Here is a 15,877-nt window from a genome sequence, read left to right as displayed (position 1 = left end):
AGGTAAATGTCATTATCCTCCATTACAGATGAGGTAACTGAGGCATGAAGAGATGAAGGAACAGAACAAGGTCATAAAGTGAGTAGGTGGCAGAGCTAGGACTGATCTCCACTTTTTTAATGTACAGACTTTAATAACTTTTTAGGCATGCCACTTAATGTTTGCAAATGATGGTCTCTTTAATATATAACCATGTCTTTTTTCTCTTTTACAATTAAAAAAATACTATTTCTTATCATGGCCTTTGACTTTGGATCTCTAATTCTTTCAAAATGGAGCCATGAAACATGGCATTTTTTAATGGATTTAACTGAAAAGGTATAACTCTCTGGCTGCTTGGTTTCCATGATATCTTTACTTAATTCTGAGCTCAGCTGATCACATCTAGATTATAGAAATAATCTTTTGTGGGTTGCTTTACCCTATTATTCTTCTGAATAATTAGATTCCAGAATATTTCCTCATGATGAATGCATATAATTTTGCATGCCAGATAAATATATATTGTTGTTGTTACTTATTAGCTATATGGGATCACAGGAGATTTTTTAAAAGGGAGGGGTTGGCAATTTTGCTAAGTTGATATGAAATAGAAACTTTACAGAAAGGGTATTTGTGTTTTCAAAGTTGTTTGTAATTTTCAAGTGGCTTTCTTTACCCAAGAGACTCTTTACTTGACTACCTTTGTTATAGGTCAGATCCCCGGGTTCCAATGGTATGTATCTCTAGTCACATGTGCATGAACTATCTCTACAGTTTAAATTATATGTATCTCACAATGGCAATCAAATGGTCTATATCAGTTCTCTTTCAGTGGAAAGTGGATAACACCATTCTAGTTGGACACATTTCAAAGTTCTCTATGGCACCTCGTTCTCATTTCTAACATGGATTCACCTTTTACGTAGCTCCATCATGCCTCCTCCCAGGCTCTCAGAATATCTGCAACTGACTTCCACCTAGTTAACAACAGCATCTTTTATAAGATACTAAGAAACTCACCGATACTGAGCTCCATCTTGACACCCAATTACCCAACTCTGTTCTTATTCTCTCTTTTCTGCATCTTTTCATCTTCTTAAGACTATACAATTTCAATGGAAGGATCTCTTTTTAAAACATATTTATAAGTACTAACAAACATATACTCTTAAGTGTAAAATAATATTACAATAAAAAACAATAATAATAATAAGTACTTGCCACATATGGGCCACAAATCAAGAACCTAATGGTGAAGTTTATTATTTAATTGATCTGTAAATAGAGATATGGTAAGAGTATACAAAAGATTAATCCTATTTTAAAATGTGTCTTTCGCATTCAGATCACTCAGCTAAAAGACTTATTTGGATCTATATACTATGCCTTCAATGATGTTTGAAGAGGTCAATAATCAAATCTTGGCAAATGAAAATATATACATATTATAGACACAATCAAAATAGGTTCTTTCTTTTTTTCTTTCTATTGTAGGTATGTTTTTAAGGAAATAGTGAAAGCTTGATACATACTTGGGGTGGAGGTCGGGGAGGGGGGCGGTGTGACGTGGGAACAAGATTATGTTCTCGGTACAAAACTGGACAGACCCTGCCTTGACTCCTTCCTCTTTTCACTATTCACCCCGGAGAGTCTCAAAAGTGTAATCTGCGAACTTGTGGAGACCTCTGAGATCATTTCAGATCTGCAAGATAGTTGAAACTATCTTCATAAGAATACTGACACATTTTTGCCTTTTTCTCTCTCATTCTTTCATGAGTGTATAGTGCTTTCTAGAAGCTACATGATGAACAATATCACATTAGACCGAATGTAGAATCAGGTATGAGAATCAAGCTGTCTTTCATTAAGCCAGATTTTGAAGAGATTTCCAACACTGTTTTTTTCTCTTCTTACTAAGTTTTTTGAAGGGGAGATTTTGGAAGATAAAGCTACACTTCATAAAAAAAATGTTATTTAACACATAATAGTTTATTTTAATAGAATTAATAAATACTTTTAAAATTATTTCTTAAATAATTTTATTTACTATGTCTCCGCTTAATATAACCCAAATAAGCAAAAGGTATTGGAGGTCCTCAATAATTTTTAAGAGTGTAAATGGGTTCTGAGACCAAATACTTTCAGAACTTCTGATTTATACTTTACCCTGTGATCTCACTCAAACTCATATGTTATAAGATAAATTGTGTAATTAATTAAGGTGAATTTAAACTAGACTAGGTTGGACCCCTAATCCAACATGACTAGTGTCCTAATAAAAAGAACACCATGTGAAGAGACAGACATGCACACAGGGAGAATGCCATGTAACCATCGAAGTTATGCTGCCACAAGCCAAGGAACTAACAGAAGCTAGGAGAGAGGCCTGGAATGGGTCCTTCCCTAGTGTCTTCAGAAAGAGCAGGACACTGCCTACATCTTGATTTCAGGCGTCTGTCCTCCAGAACTGTGAGACAATAAATTCCAGTTGTCCTAAGCCATCCAGTTTGTGGTACTTTGTTACAGAAGCCCTAGCAAACTAATATACCCTAACTTTAATCATCAAAAATCAATGATCCCCAAGTCTGTCTGTCTAGTCTAAACCTCTTTCCTGAGTTTCATACACACACACACACAATGGCTTCTTAGACATTTCCCATCTTTACAAGGTTTCTGAAAATGAAACAGCTTCAAAATGTCACTAATCATTGTAACCCTCCTGATAAAGTCTGCTCTATTCTTGAACTGTTTTTTCTTTATGAAGAGTACCACCTTCTTTAATGCTTCCTTCAATTAATTCCCACATCTAAAATCATCAGGGTCAGTCAGTTCTACCTTTTAACAACCCTCTGGTGATGGTTAATTTTATGTGTCAGCTTGGCTGGGCCATGGTGTCCAGATATTTGTTTAAACATTACTCCGGATGTTTTTCTGAGGGTGTTTTTGGATGAGATAAACATTTAAATCAGTGGATTTTGAGTAAAGCAGATTGCCCTCTGTAATGTAGGTGGGCCTCATCTAATCAGCTGAAGGCCTGAATAGATCAAAAAACTGATCTCCCCTGAGCAAGAGGGAATTCTACCAGCAGACTGCCCTTGGACTTGAACTGCAACACTGGTTCTTCCCTGGGTCTCCAGGCTGCCATCCTACCCTGCAGATTTTGGACTTGCCAGCTTCCATAATCATGCAAGCCAATTCCTTAAGATAGACCTGTCTCTGCATATCCACAACCTAGAGAATCTAATACACCTCTTACTGGTGACTTCTGTAACCTCACTACCACTGCATTAGTTCAGGCCACCATCATCTCTTGTCAGGACAATGATAACCTCTTAACCTCTGTTGTCTCAGGCTGTTCCCTTTCCAGTCCATTCTCTATGCTTCTGTCAAAATGATCTTTCTAAGAAAAAAGCATATCACTTTCCCATTTAGAAACATTCATAGGTTTCCCACAGCTCTCAGGGTAAGACCCTTAGCATAGCCAAGTGAATGCACAGTCTGTCCTGTACCTCTTCCAGCCTCTTCTCTCAGTACTCCTTCATGCACGTAAGGGAACTAACATTCAGCACAGTTCTACTGACTCCATCACCTATTAAGCGAGAACTTCCTACAAATACTGTGCTCTAGTACTTTTCCTAATTGAGTGAGATATGTCCCATCCAATCCAAGGAGACAGAAAATAATCAAGTTCGGGGAAAGACCTCGCCTTTAACATGGATTTTATGGCGTGGGCATGAATCAGCAAAGAAACACTGGAGTGAAAAACACCTCAATCTCCACACCTTCAGTATTACAGGTGGGTACCTTGAAGTGTGTGTGTATGTGAGTGTATGTGTGAGTGTGTGTGTGTTTGTATTTGCAAGACCCAAATGTTGCACTGAGATTCTGCCTCACTTATAAAATTGGGGATGTCGGCACATCTGTGTAGTGGCTTACAAGTACTGTCGTGCTCCATTTTCCCCCGAGTAAATCATAGCCATTTATTTAAAAATATATATATATATATTCTTTTTCATATTCTTTTCCATTATGGTTTTTAATAGGCTACTGAATATAGCTCCCTGTGCTATACAGTAGAACCTTGTTGTATCCCTTCTATATACTTTTCTCATCTTTTAAAATTATATTTATTTCCTGGGTAAAAAGATAAACTGCAGTCAATTCCTGAAAAATTTTATGTATTTTAGAGATATGAAGAAGAATGGTATAGATATTATTTCAGAAGATTCGCCATTAAGAGACATTACTACAGAGTAACTGACTATGATTAACAATATGTAATAATAATTAATAATTAACTTTGGCCACAGACTGCCTAGGCTCAGATCTTGGTTCTATCTCTTACTATTTTTGTTAACTTGGGCAACTCACTTAACTTCTCTGTGTCTGTTTCCTCATCTAAAAATGAGATAGTAGCACCCTCCTACTAGGGTTTTATGAGGATTAAATATGTTCAAATGCATAATGTTCCTAGAACAGTTCTTAGTACATAGTAAGTACTATATGTTAGCTGTTGCTGTTGTTGTTATTGTTATTATTATTTGACAATGGCATTTATAAGTGCAAAGATTCTATTGCCAGACTACTTAGATTTTAATCTTGCTGCTAATACTTCCATTTGTGTGACCTTGGCAAGTTCCTTAATTTCTATGAGCTTCAGTTTCCTCATCTGTAAAATGAGATAATAATAGTACCTACCTCACAGAGATGTTATGAAGATTAACTTACTTAAAATATGGCACACAGTCAACATTATACAGTGCTTGCAATTTTTAATATCATTATACTTAGAAATAGGTGGTCCATATTAATCATATTATCTTGCATCTTGTTCAGATTTTGTTTTGTTTTTCAATTCTCTAACCCTCAGTGGCAAAGGTTATGCTTTTGCATTCTTAAGTTGCAGCTACCTGGTGCTGATCACTTTCTTTCCTTACCCTCTCTTCTTTAAAAAGAAAACCAAACCAAACCAAACCAAAAAAATCCACCTTTACTATACAGTCATTCTTGCTAACCAAGAAAACAACTTACTTTATACTATGTGGATATATCAGTATTTTGTTTGTAGGCTCACAGCTGGACAAGGTGCTTCTCCCTATTTTTTTGCAACTTATAACAGTGCTGTCAATATCCACTATGACTTGAAATGTTCAAGCCCCCAAGAGAGGGTGTTAATTATTACTGTACTGTCAACAGACATGTGTCAACAAAATAAAATTAGAGCCATAAGGCTCATCTCCTCAGACCAGTGTTTCTCTTTTCATCTCACTCTCTTCTTCTCTTACCACTGCCTCATCTAGAACATAATATGATTTGGTAAAATAAATGAAGAAAAAAAGAGTGTTGCAACAACATATTACCTTGTATTGATCATCTGAAAGCCTGTGTTCAGTGCAGGATGAAAAGAAATACAGATAATAACATGAAAGACATTTGATACAAGTAACTAATAATATTGTGAATTTCCTACCAAAACCATTATTCACTTTATAATTCAAAATTATCAATAATTAAGTGCAATTATTTAGCACTTCATACCTCTTTCTTAAAAAACGGAAGCACTTCATACCTTTGTTTATATCAATGAGTTGTTTCTTTTTCTTCTGGCGTTCTAACTTTTCTTGTTCAGCTTTCTCTTTTGCAAGCTTTGCCCTCCTAGTCTTCTCTTCCATTTCTTTTCTCTTGTTGTTTTCTTTCACTGCTTCCTGTACAAATAAACAAAAATTATTCCATTACGTATATATTGGAGGAGTTGTGCAACATTAAAATTCTATACACACAAGTGTGGGTGCTCAGAGATGGAAAAGTATTACAGCAGCTTTGAGGTATATTCATATACTTTTTTTTTTTTTTTTGCGGTACGTGGGCCTCTCACTATTGTGGCCTCTCCCATTGTGGAGCACAGGCTCCAGACGCGCAGGCCTAGCAGCCACGGCTCATGGGCCCAGCCGCTCCACGGCACGCGGGATCCTCCCGGACCAGGACACGAACCCTCATCCCCTGCATCAGCAGGCGGACTCCCAACCACTGCGCCACCAGGGAAGCCCCCATATACTTTTGAGAGAAAGAAATAATCGTAAGATAATTCTTCTTGAAAAAAAATTATATGTAACTCAGGCTTTAACTGCTATTACCTGGGGTGCTAGAAAATTCGAAACATGAATGTTCACAGATTTTTTAACAATAAATATATTGTCTCTGTGGTTGAAATATGAAATAGTTTTGATACATAAGAAAAAGTTTAGGGCTTCCCTGGTGGCGCAGTGGTTGAGAGTCCGCCTGCCGATGCAGGGGACACGGGTTCGTGCCCCGGTCCGGGAAGATCCTGCATGCCGCAGAGAGGCTGGGCCCGTGAGCCATGGTTGCTGAGCCTGCGTGACCGGAGCCTGTGTTCCGCAACGGGAGAGGCCACAACAGCGAGAGGCCCACGTACCGCAAAAAAAAAAAAAAAAAAAAAAAAAAAAGTTTAATAGGAAAATATGGCTTAGCAGGTATTGTACCACTCTATTTTACATTTTCCCCTTATCTGAAAAATGTTTTTTTAAACTACGTGATAAGATTTTTGTAAGAAAAATGAGATACATTTATAAAATACTTAGAACACCTTGTCTATGACAATGATAGTGGTGGGTGGGTGTGGCGGAGGTGGTCACCATTCCATCTATATTATTACAGGAAAGAAACACCTGCACGTTTAATAGCTTTTTACATGCCAAGATCTTTAAGAGTGCTGAAGCATATTTCAAGCTATTGTCTATTTTATTTTGGATAGATTATCTGTGGAACTCAAGGTAATCAGTACATTCCAGTAGACCGTATGGGAGAACGCTGGAGTAAATTGTTCTGCTGGACTAATAGTATTTTAGAGAATAGTCATTTTAGAGAAATCACTAATGCAGAGACACACTGACTGCAAGTTCCTTCCATTAAGTTGTTCTGGGTTTTTTTCCTCTTATGATTCATCAGACATACTTCACAGCATGTACCAACTATCTCACAAAAGCTATTTTGTTCCAGAAATCCTAAAGAAAAGGATTCAATAACAAGAATACATCTACAAGCCTTGGCCTGGAGGTATCTATATTGAAATATTTTTTCTTCGTATTAAAAGGTAATAGTAGTTTCTAAAAGCCTTGAAAACACTTTCAAAAAAGTTCTCTTGACTTGCAAGAATTATTGGTACCTCCTCCTTCTCCTGCCCCTGTAACACTAGTACATCTAACATTAGGCTAAGAGCACAAAATAATCTGGCTCCTGCAGACAAACTCAAAGACTACCACTTAAAATAAATTTGAATAATAGAGTCATAATTTTAGAACAGGGTTTCTCAGCTTCAGCACTACTGTCATTTGGGGCAAGACAATTCTTTGTTGTGGGAGCACCCTGTGTCTTGTAAGATATTTAGCAGCACTCCTGACCTCTACTGACTAGATGCCAGTAGCACCCCTCCCCGGTTCTGACAACCAAAATTGTCTCCAGAGATTGCCAAATGTTACCCAGGTTGAGAACTGCTAACATAGGGGGTTTCATAGAGATTAATTTATTCACCCCAAATTGCAAATCGTCTGCTCTGCTGAATCCAGCTTCTTTTTGCAGATGTGGAAACTGGGTTCTGAATGAGTTTAAATACTTGCCTAAGGTCACACATTTATGTAATTGCAAAGTTGGGAAAATAACTCATGTCTCTCTTCTCAGGGTTTAGTGTTTGTTTTATTCTTCATGGAAGAAAGACAATGTGGATGACACCAAAAGCACAAACAACCAAAGGGAAAAAATAGATAAATAAGACTTCATAAAAACTAAAAACTTTTATCCATCAAAGGACACTGCCAAGGGAATTCCCTGGGGGTCCAACGGTTAGGACGCGGCACTCTCACTGCCAGAGCCCAGGTTCGATCCCTGGTTGGAGAAATAAGGTCCAGCAAGCTGTGTGGGGTGGCCAAAAGGGAGGAAAAAATAAAACCAAAAACAACACTGTCAAGAGAGTGAAGAGATAACCCACAGAATGGGAGAAAATATCAGCAAATCATATATCTGATAAGAATATATAAAAACTCTTACTACTCAACAATAAAATGACAAATAACCCAACTAAAAATGGGCAAACAATTTAAATAGATATTTCTGCAAAGAAGATAAAGAGCCAATAAGTATTTGAAAAGATGTTCAACATCATTAATCACTAGGGAACTGCAAATCAAAACCACAGTTCACTTCATGAACACTAGGATGGCTATAATAAAAAACAACAAAACAGATCATAATAAATAAAGAATTGGAGAAATTGGAATGCTTTGTATTGCTAGTGTGAATGTAGAATAATGAGTCATCCTGGAAAGCTGTCTGAGTTCCTCAAAATGCTAAACATAGAGTTATAATATGACACAACAATTCCACTCCTAGGTATATATCCAAGACAAAAGAAAGCACGTGTTCACACAAAAACTTGTACAAGAATGTTCATTAGCAGCATCATTTCTAATAGCCAATAAGTGGAAACAACCCAAATGTCCACCAACTGATAAATGGATAAACAAAATGTGGTACATATATATCTATATGATGGAATATTATTCAAGCATAAAAAGAATAAAGTACTGATACATGCCACAACATGGATGAACCTTAAAATATTACGCTCAGTGAAAGAAGACACAAAAGGCCACATATGGTTATGATTCCATTTATATATAATGTCCAGAATAGGTAAATCCATGGAGACAAAGTAGATTAGTGGTTGCCAGGGGAAGGAGGAGGGGGGAATGCAGAGTGACTGCTAATGAGAATGGGGTTTCTTTCTGGGCATGATGAAAATGTTCTAGAATTATGTAGTGATGATGGTTGCAGAACCTTGTGAACATACTAAAAAACACTGAATTGTATACTGCACAACGGTGAATTTTATGATATGTAAATTATATCTCAATAAAAAATAATACAATTTTAAAAAGTAGATGTTTGAAAAAGGCAGGATTGAAATAAAATTGTAACTTAGAATAAAAAGACAATGTGCAAAGGCAATACATTCAGGCTCTGATATTAACAAGTTGCATGATCTTTGGTAACATGAGAGAAGGTGAGTAGCAGAGGAGAGAAGGGAGGTTAATGCTTGTGTATATTTTATTATCAGTCAAATCTCTGATCTGGTAAACAATCAACCAACATCTGGGTGTGAGGCAGGAGGTAGATGGGCCACCCCCTGCAACCCAGGGAAAGCAATTGGAGATTCGTTCTCTGTGGACCGATACTCCAAGATGAGAATAGCAGGACAATTGAGAGAGGAGGCTGGGTCCTGCCCAGCTAGAAGATAGGAGACCACATTTTTCTCATTCTCGAAGTCAAGGAAACCTTCCCAACTAGAAAGCTCCTTGGAGGTCTAAAAGGGAGGGGGCGCCACCCCCACAGTAAGTGGTGCCAACTACCCACAGGCCTCTTTGGTAGAATCCATCTTGGCTGAGAGACGCGTGCACACACAGGGGAGGATCCTGAGCCAAACAGGGACTCTGAACCAGGCAAATCAAAAGAACTGGCCATAGGAAACCCGACCTCAATCTCTGGCCGGGAACCGAAAGCCTGCTTCGAGCCGAGCCGCTGCAGGCCGAGGCCACCTGAGATCAGGTGGACTCTTCCATTATCAATCTAATGGGCTATTTAACTGCTGAGTGTTGTCATTTATTATGAAGATGGAAAAAACTGGTAACTTGCGTTTGTATTTCTTCCTTGTTCTGATAATAACAGCTAGTGTTTAATGGAAATTTATTATGTGCCAGGTGTTTTAAGTAAATAACTTCAAATATTTATAGAAAACCTAGTATTTGTTCTCATTTTACAGATGCTGATACTTAGGTTGAGGTAGGTTAAGTGAGATGCCCAAGGCTACACAGCTACTTAAGTACCAGAAGCACATATGTTCACTCACATTACCATGATGCCTTCCAAGTAGAGTTGTCAGATAAAAAACAGGACACTCAGTTAAACTTGAATTTAGATAAACCGTGAATCATTTTTTTTAGTGTAAGTATATCCTATTCAATACTTGGCATATACTTGTACTAATAAATTTCATGCGATATGTGGGACACATTGATACTAAAAAATATTCATTATCCATACAATACTTGGGATATATTTATGTTAAAAAAATCATGTAATATTTGGGACACATTGCTAACAAAAGATTTTTTCATGGTTTATCTAAATTCATATTTAACTGGGCATTCAGTATTTTTATGTGATAAATTTGGGAATCCTATTCCCAAGACTGTTGATTTTTTATAAGCATCCTTTTATAGACTAAGATTATGTAATGAAGACAGTAGAATAATTATAAAAACACAAGAAAGCCCAAATCTAAACTATATTTTGAGAACAGAAATGTTGATATAGATCACTGATAGGCATTATGTGATTCATGGACCTGAATCATACTATTTCTGTAGCATTCTTCACATTTCATTCCTTTTTCTTTCTTAAAAATAGAGTAAAACTAAAAAAATAGTTTATATAAAAATTTGAACTAATGCAATTCGGGGTAGAAGAAAATCAGTCAACAATATCACTAAATCGCTAGTAGAGAAATTTGGCATATGTGAATAGGTTAAATTTCTATATGAAAGGTAGACTTGCAACTGGCACTACTAAAACACCATGAATGTAAATCTATAAACAATGAAACAGACCAAGTAAAAGGTTCATCAGTTCACATCTTAAATGTTTTAGGAATAAATTTAACTACAAATCAATCACACAATTTGAAATGGCATGTGCAATCCCAAAGAGACCGAAACAGAAGAAGAAAATAATTTCTGTGGTTTGGCATTAATAGAAATGAATGAACGCATCTACAAAGGCATGTATTTTTCAAGCAACACAGACTGTGGAGTAAGATTCAGTTCTGATATCACCAATTCTGTCTTCATGAAGAGGCCTCATGAAGGCCTAAAAAGAACATCCTATTCCTCTTGGTGGTTTCACTCTTTGACTCTGGCTTTAGGAAATTAGGGGTGGGAAACACGTGCCTGTTTACTTCTCTCTCCTTGAGAAATAAATTTAAAAAGAGAAAGGGAAATCTTAACTATGGTTTCATATCAACAACCTTTAGTTTTACTAGAGAGCAAGATAGGAAATTTCAAGACTTTGTTTAACTCTCCCAAAAATGTGAAAGTCGATGGGGAGAGAACCCTTTTGAGGGATGGGATGTATTCTTTTCACCCTAATTCCTATAAAACAAAACCCAAATGATTAAAAGAATAAAAGCAACAGGAGCAAATTTGAGCTCAGAATTTTTTAAAAAAAAAACCTTTAAATAATTGACTGTGGTTAACAACACTGTATATTTGTTAAGCCTCACTAAACATTTTAAAATGCTAACTCCTCTACTTCAACATGATTCTCAAGTAAGCGTCAATCATTATTTCTTAGGGCTGGGAATGCCAGCTGATTAGATTCTGTCAATGTACAGAACTGTGTTCTGCTAAAAGGATGCTGCTAATTGAGAAAGTTTTTTGGTAGTAACCTCATACAAGATAAGAAACGTTTACAGAAAAAAAGTCTTAGTTTTACTGGCATATCTATTTTTCAAGAGTCAGGAAAAAGCACAGAAGGAGTAAAATGTAACAAAAATTGTCTCTAGGATTTACTGCAAAATGTATTCACTAACCTCATTTTAAGTCTCTCACTGATTGTAAGACTCTATTGCCTTACCGAAAAGTATGAATAAATTACAAATCTTATTTCCCTTGTTGTGCATAATTAACAAATGAGACCTATGGACTAAAAATGTCATATGCAAAAAAAAAAAAAGCTCATGTAAATGCTAAGACCTCTCATATATTCCAATTAAGCTTTACGAAATGGATGAAACTTTTTTCGAAAATTCCAAGAGGCTCAGATGCCAGCTTCTTTCATGTCAGGTCTACACAAACCCAGCATCTTCTAACCTTGTGATATTTAAAAACAAAAACCACCTCCCACCAAAACCCTTTCCTTACTCCCATTGCCTTCAATGGCTTTTTATCCCATGCTGACTTCAGAAGCACTTTGTGAACACTGTGATCTCACTGGAAGCCAAAGTATATTTGAGGGATGGAGAAGTGGAGCAATTAGGAAGAAAAATGGATCTTGGAGTCACCTTAACCTGGTTTCATATCTAAACTCCCATCACTTATCCTAAAAGCTGTGTGACCTTGAACAAGTTAGTTACTTCATTTCTCTGAGCTTTAGTTTCCACATCTGTAGAATGGAGACACTACTACTGAAATCGCTGGGTTGTTAAATAGATTAAGGGAAATAATGTTTATATAAAACACTGAAGACGATGCCTGGTACAGAGAAATGCTCAATACATGATGGCAGTGATTATTATGTGTAAAAGAAACATCTGAAAGTTTAAACAGTAAGCACATGTTACCTCATGTGTTTTCAATAGTTTATTCTGCACAACCCCCTCCCTCTTTTTTGGAAGACATGAGGATGTGACCCAGGACTAGAAATGTAGCATCTTGACACCATCTACCCTCATAAGCATACTGAACATAATTTATAACTGTACCATATTATTGGCACCTAAGGTAATTTTTAAAATCCATATATATCACCATCACTTGGCATGAAAAAAAAAACTTAGAAATGTATTCTTTTCTCTTTTGAGTTTTGGATCATCCTGGGTACCTGTGTGAATACACTTGTCAAGATTGTGATTCATTTCAGTATCGGAAGCTGTGCTAGAAGAGAGTTACATAACCTTAAAAGAATGTATTGGAAATGTCCTGGTGAACAAATTGGCAACATTGGTGCCAGAGGCACACTGCAATCATGCCCCTGAGTGTTTCTTCATACATCAGGGATATTAGAAGGATTCGCAGATGGTACTGAGTCAAATCATTTGGCAACAATATAAAGAAACCTGGTACGTATTATATTGAAAATCTTTTTATACACTAAATGTGAGTCACCGAGAGATAATTCTTTAATGAAAACTCAGTGAAATAGGTGAAATTCTCTCCACACCTTTTATCTTGAACTGTCCTAGGACCTGATCCTCTTTTAGCTTTAATTCAAACAGTGCTTTTGGAGCTTTTTTTTTCTTTTACTTTCTTTCTGTTTTATGCTAACCTCTTTAGAATCTGAAATTGTTTCTTTTAATCACCTCTTTTAAAGTAACATAGAACACTTAAAATTTAAATCAAAGAAGAGCTGACTTGGATACTGTACATTTCTATCTTTCTTAGATAGGTATGATGATTCTAAGGCTCCATTTTTTAATGCATCTTGTTGATAAGACTTCTAAAGTTTCCTGACCCAGAAATTTTATTCCCCAGAGTAAAAATAATGGGAAAGAGTCCTATTTATTTTGTTCCTCTCAAATCAGGACCCGTAATCCAAACACTCTGAGTAGAGCAGCATACCCTTGTGAACACAGGATGGCCTTTAGGAGCTGAGAGATCCGGTTTAAATCCTAGCTGCCTAGCGACCATCATGCTTTATCACTTTGGGTCACTTACTTAACTGTGTTAAGCCTGCTCTGCTGATCTACGAAATAACTGTACTTCACAGTGTTGGTTTGTGATTTAATGTGATATTGCATCGAAAGCAATTAAGCACAGTGCCTGGCACATAGAAGAAGTAGGCAGTAAATGGGCTGGTTATTATTATTATATAATTCCACAGTTGGGCAGTACAAATTCAGGATCTGTACTCCATTTCCTCTAGCCCAGGAGCAGGCTCACATATGCTCATGTGCACTGGGGAGAAGGAAGACTCCTTTTTGATATGGAAATCGTGCAATATCAGTTAAAACTATGAAGAAATGAAACACACAATCTCTCTCACACCCCAAACCTTTGAACAGATGACAGAAGTTGCCTTCTTGAGCCATGAGAAAAAAGATATAGATAAAATGAACGATAATTTTTTGGGGAAAATTCTGGGGTTTATATACTGTATTTGACAAATCTAAGAAACAAAAACATCATAGAACATTTTGCTATGTAGACTAATAATGAAATACACGCATCGTCTTACTTAAGGTTCAACACACCTTATGAGATTGTGGCAAAAACAGAGGGATGAGGCTTCCTGGGGAAGGCAGTGGTTTTTTTTTTTTTTTTTTTTTGCTGTTATTGTTTGTTGTTTAACATTTAGAGTTAGTTTTGTCATCACCCTGAGAAAATGAAGCACATACTCTAATGCCATTTGATGTGGAAATAAGAAGTTTGCTTTTCTTTCTTTTGTGAGTATTTATCTCAGAATGTCATTCACTTGGTCTGCTTAAAGGAGAATTAGTCTACACTCAGTCTTCTACCACAGGCCTCACAAAACTTTCTTAAACTTTCCCCACCTGACCCATAGGAGGCTGCTGGTCCTACTGGAAAACCAACTACTGGAGGATTTCAAAGAGAAGAGAAGATGAACATTATAACCTTTTTGCTGGTTGGAGTTCTCATTTAATTCCAGGCATAACAGGAGGCAAAAAAGGTAGAGATGGAAAGGTGGTCCAGACCAGTGAACTAGGGTTAGAGCAGCAATGTCCTTTCCTTGTCCCAGAGATGTGCTGAGCATGATGACGAAAAGGAAAGGCAATCCTATGTATGATGCCTTTCCATCATTTTCCAAAAAAATTTTCTTTAACAAAATTCTCCTTCCTTCCCATTTACTCTGCTTCATATAGGTAGATACCTACCACATTCTTTGCTTGAATTGTTCTGGCTGCGAGACATTTCTGCAATTTGCTGCACTTGCCTGTAACCAAGGGTAAGGGTTACTGGGAAACACAGATCCCAATATATGTTACCACTACTGATGTGTAACTTGGGCCGAGGTCCCTATTTGTTAGTACAAGTGAGTGAAAATCCTAAAGAATACCAAAGGTCATAGTAAATCTGGACTCATCTACTCTTCCAGGTCTTTGTCAGTCTCATTTGAGAATGATCATGGCAGGTTACAAATGGGAAGAGACAATGTGAGCCGAGATGAATTTTTCAGTATTTGAACAAAGAACTGAACTACCAGATGATTAGAGAAAAACCTACATAAGATGGTAGCAGTGATTTGGGCACAAATTTGGGCTTTCCATTAAAAAAAAGGAAAGAATCCTACCCTTTAATTAACATCAAACAACTTTAGATGTTCCTTTTCTCTAGTTTCGCTGTGTTTAGAGGGCATGTTGGATTGAAGGAGTCATGACAAATGCTCAGGGCAAAGAATTTTCAGCTGCAGCAACCACACTGAGAGTCAGTACCTTTGAAGACTCTATCAGCACCGTAATACTGCTAAACTTTTTTCTTTCCCAGATATTTCCACTTATTATGGTGCAAGCGACCTATCAAATTCCTCTTATGGAAGATCTCATAAATACTTCATCAACCAGTCAACTGTGATTGTAACTGAGAAGTCTAACTTTCTCACTGGGGTAACTGAAGCCTTGATTAGCTTGCTCGAGTGCTTAGGTGTCTCAGTAATAGACACCGAACATATGTACTGATACTGTAGTTAGATGGAGATTTAAGTTGTGCTCACTAACCTAAGTAACTATGGTATGATCACAGAGATATAGGCTACATAACCAAATCAAACAAAATAGATATTTTCTGCCCTCTTAGATTCCAAAGATGCTATGTTCCTTCCTTCCTCGACTACACTGCCCTCTCCCACCCTTAATTTTTACCTTCCCTTAAAGCTCTGTCCTCAGCTCATTCCCCCTCCTTCCTTCCTCCTCCTTTCTCTCAGTCTGTTTGTCAGAGAATCCATCTATTCCTACTCAGAGTTGAAGAAAAAAAGCCCTTCCAACAGCCTACAAGGCCTGACATGATCTGGTCCCCCCACTACTTGTTCTGGGTCATTCTGTTCTATCCCCGCTGGTCAACTTCCCTCAGAGACTTTCCACTTGTGTTCTCTC

The 15,877-nt window shown here is 37.0% G+C and overlaps 1 protein-coding gene across 6 annotated transcripts in view; it reads right to left on the bottom strand.

Annotated features, from left to right (window-relative positions):
• Positions 1 to 15,877, bottom strand: part of DIAPH2 (diaphanous related formin 2) — an 889,270-nt gene that overhangs the window by 196,030 nt on the left and 677,363 nt on the right. For all 6 annotated transcript variants that reach the window (XM_082864620.1, XM_082864622.1, XM_082864621.1 and 3 more), the window contains one exon: positions 5,552 to 5,687. In XM_082864620.1, the coding sequence (XP_082720746.1) occupies positions 5,552 to 5,687 (136 nt within the window). The remainder of the gene's footprint in view (positions 1 to 5,551; positions 5,688 to 15,877) is intronic.

Source organism: Leucopleurus acutus (genome assembly GCF_964270905.1).
Source record: "Leucopleurus acutus genome assembly, chromosome: X".
In the NCBI taxonomy this organism is placed as follows: Eukaryota; Metazoa; Chordata; class Mammalia; order Artiodactyla; family Delphinidae; genus Leucopleurus; species Leucopleurus acutus.
The sequence above is the reverse complement of the archived record's forward strand: the minus strand, read 5'-3'. Positions and strand labels throughout refer to the sequence as shown.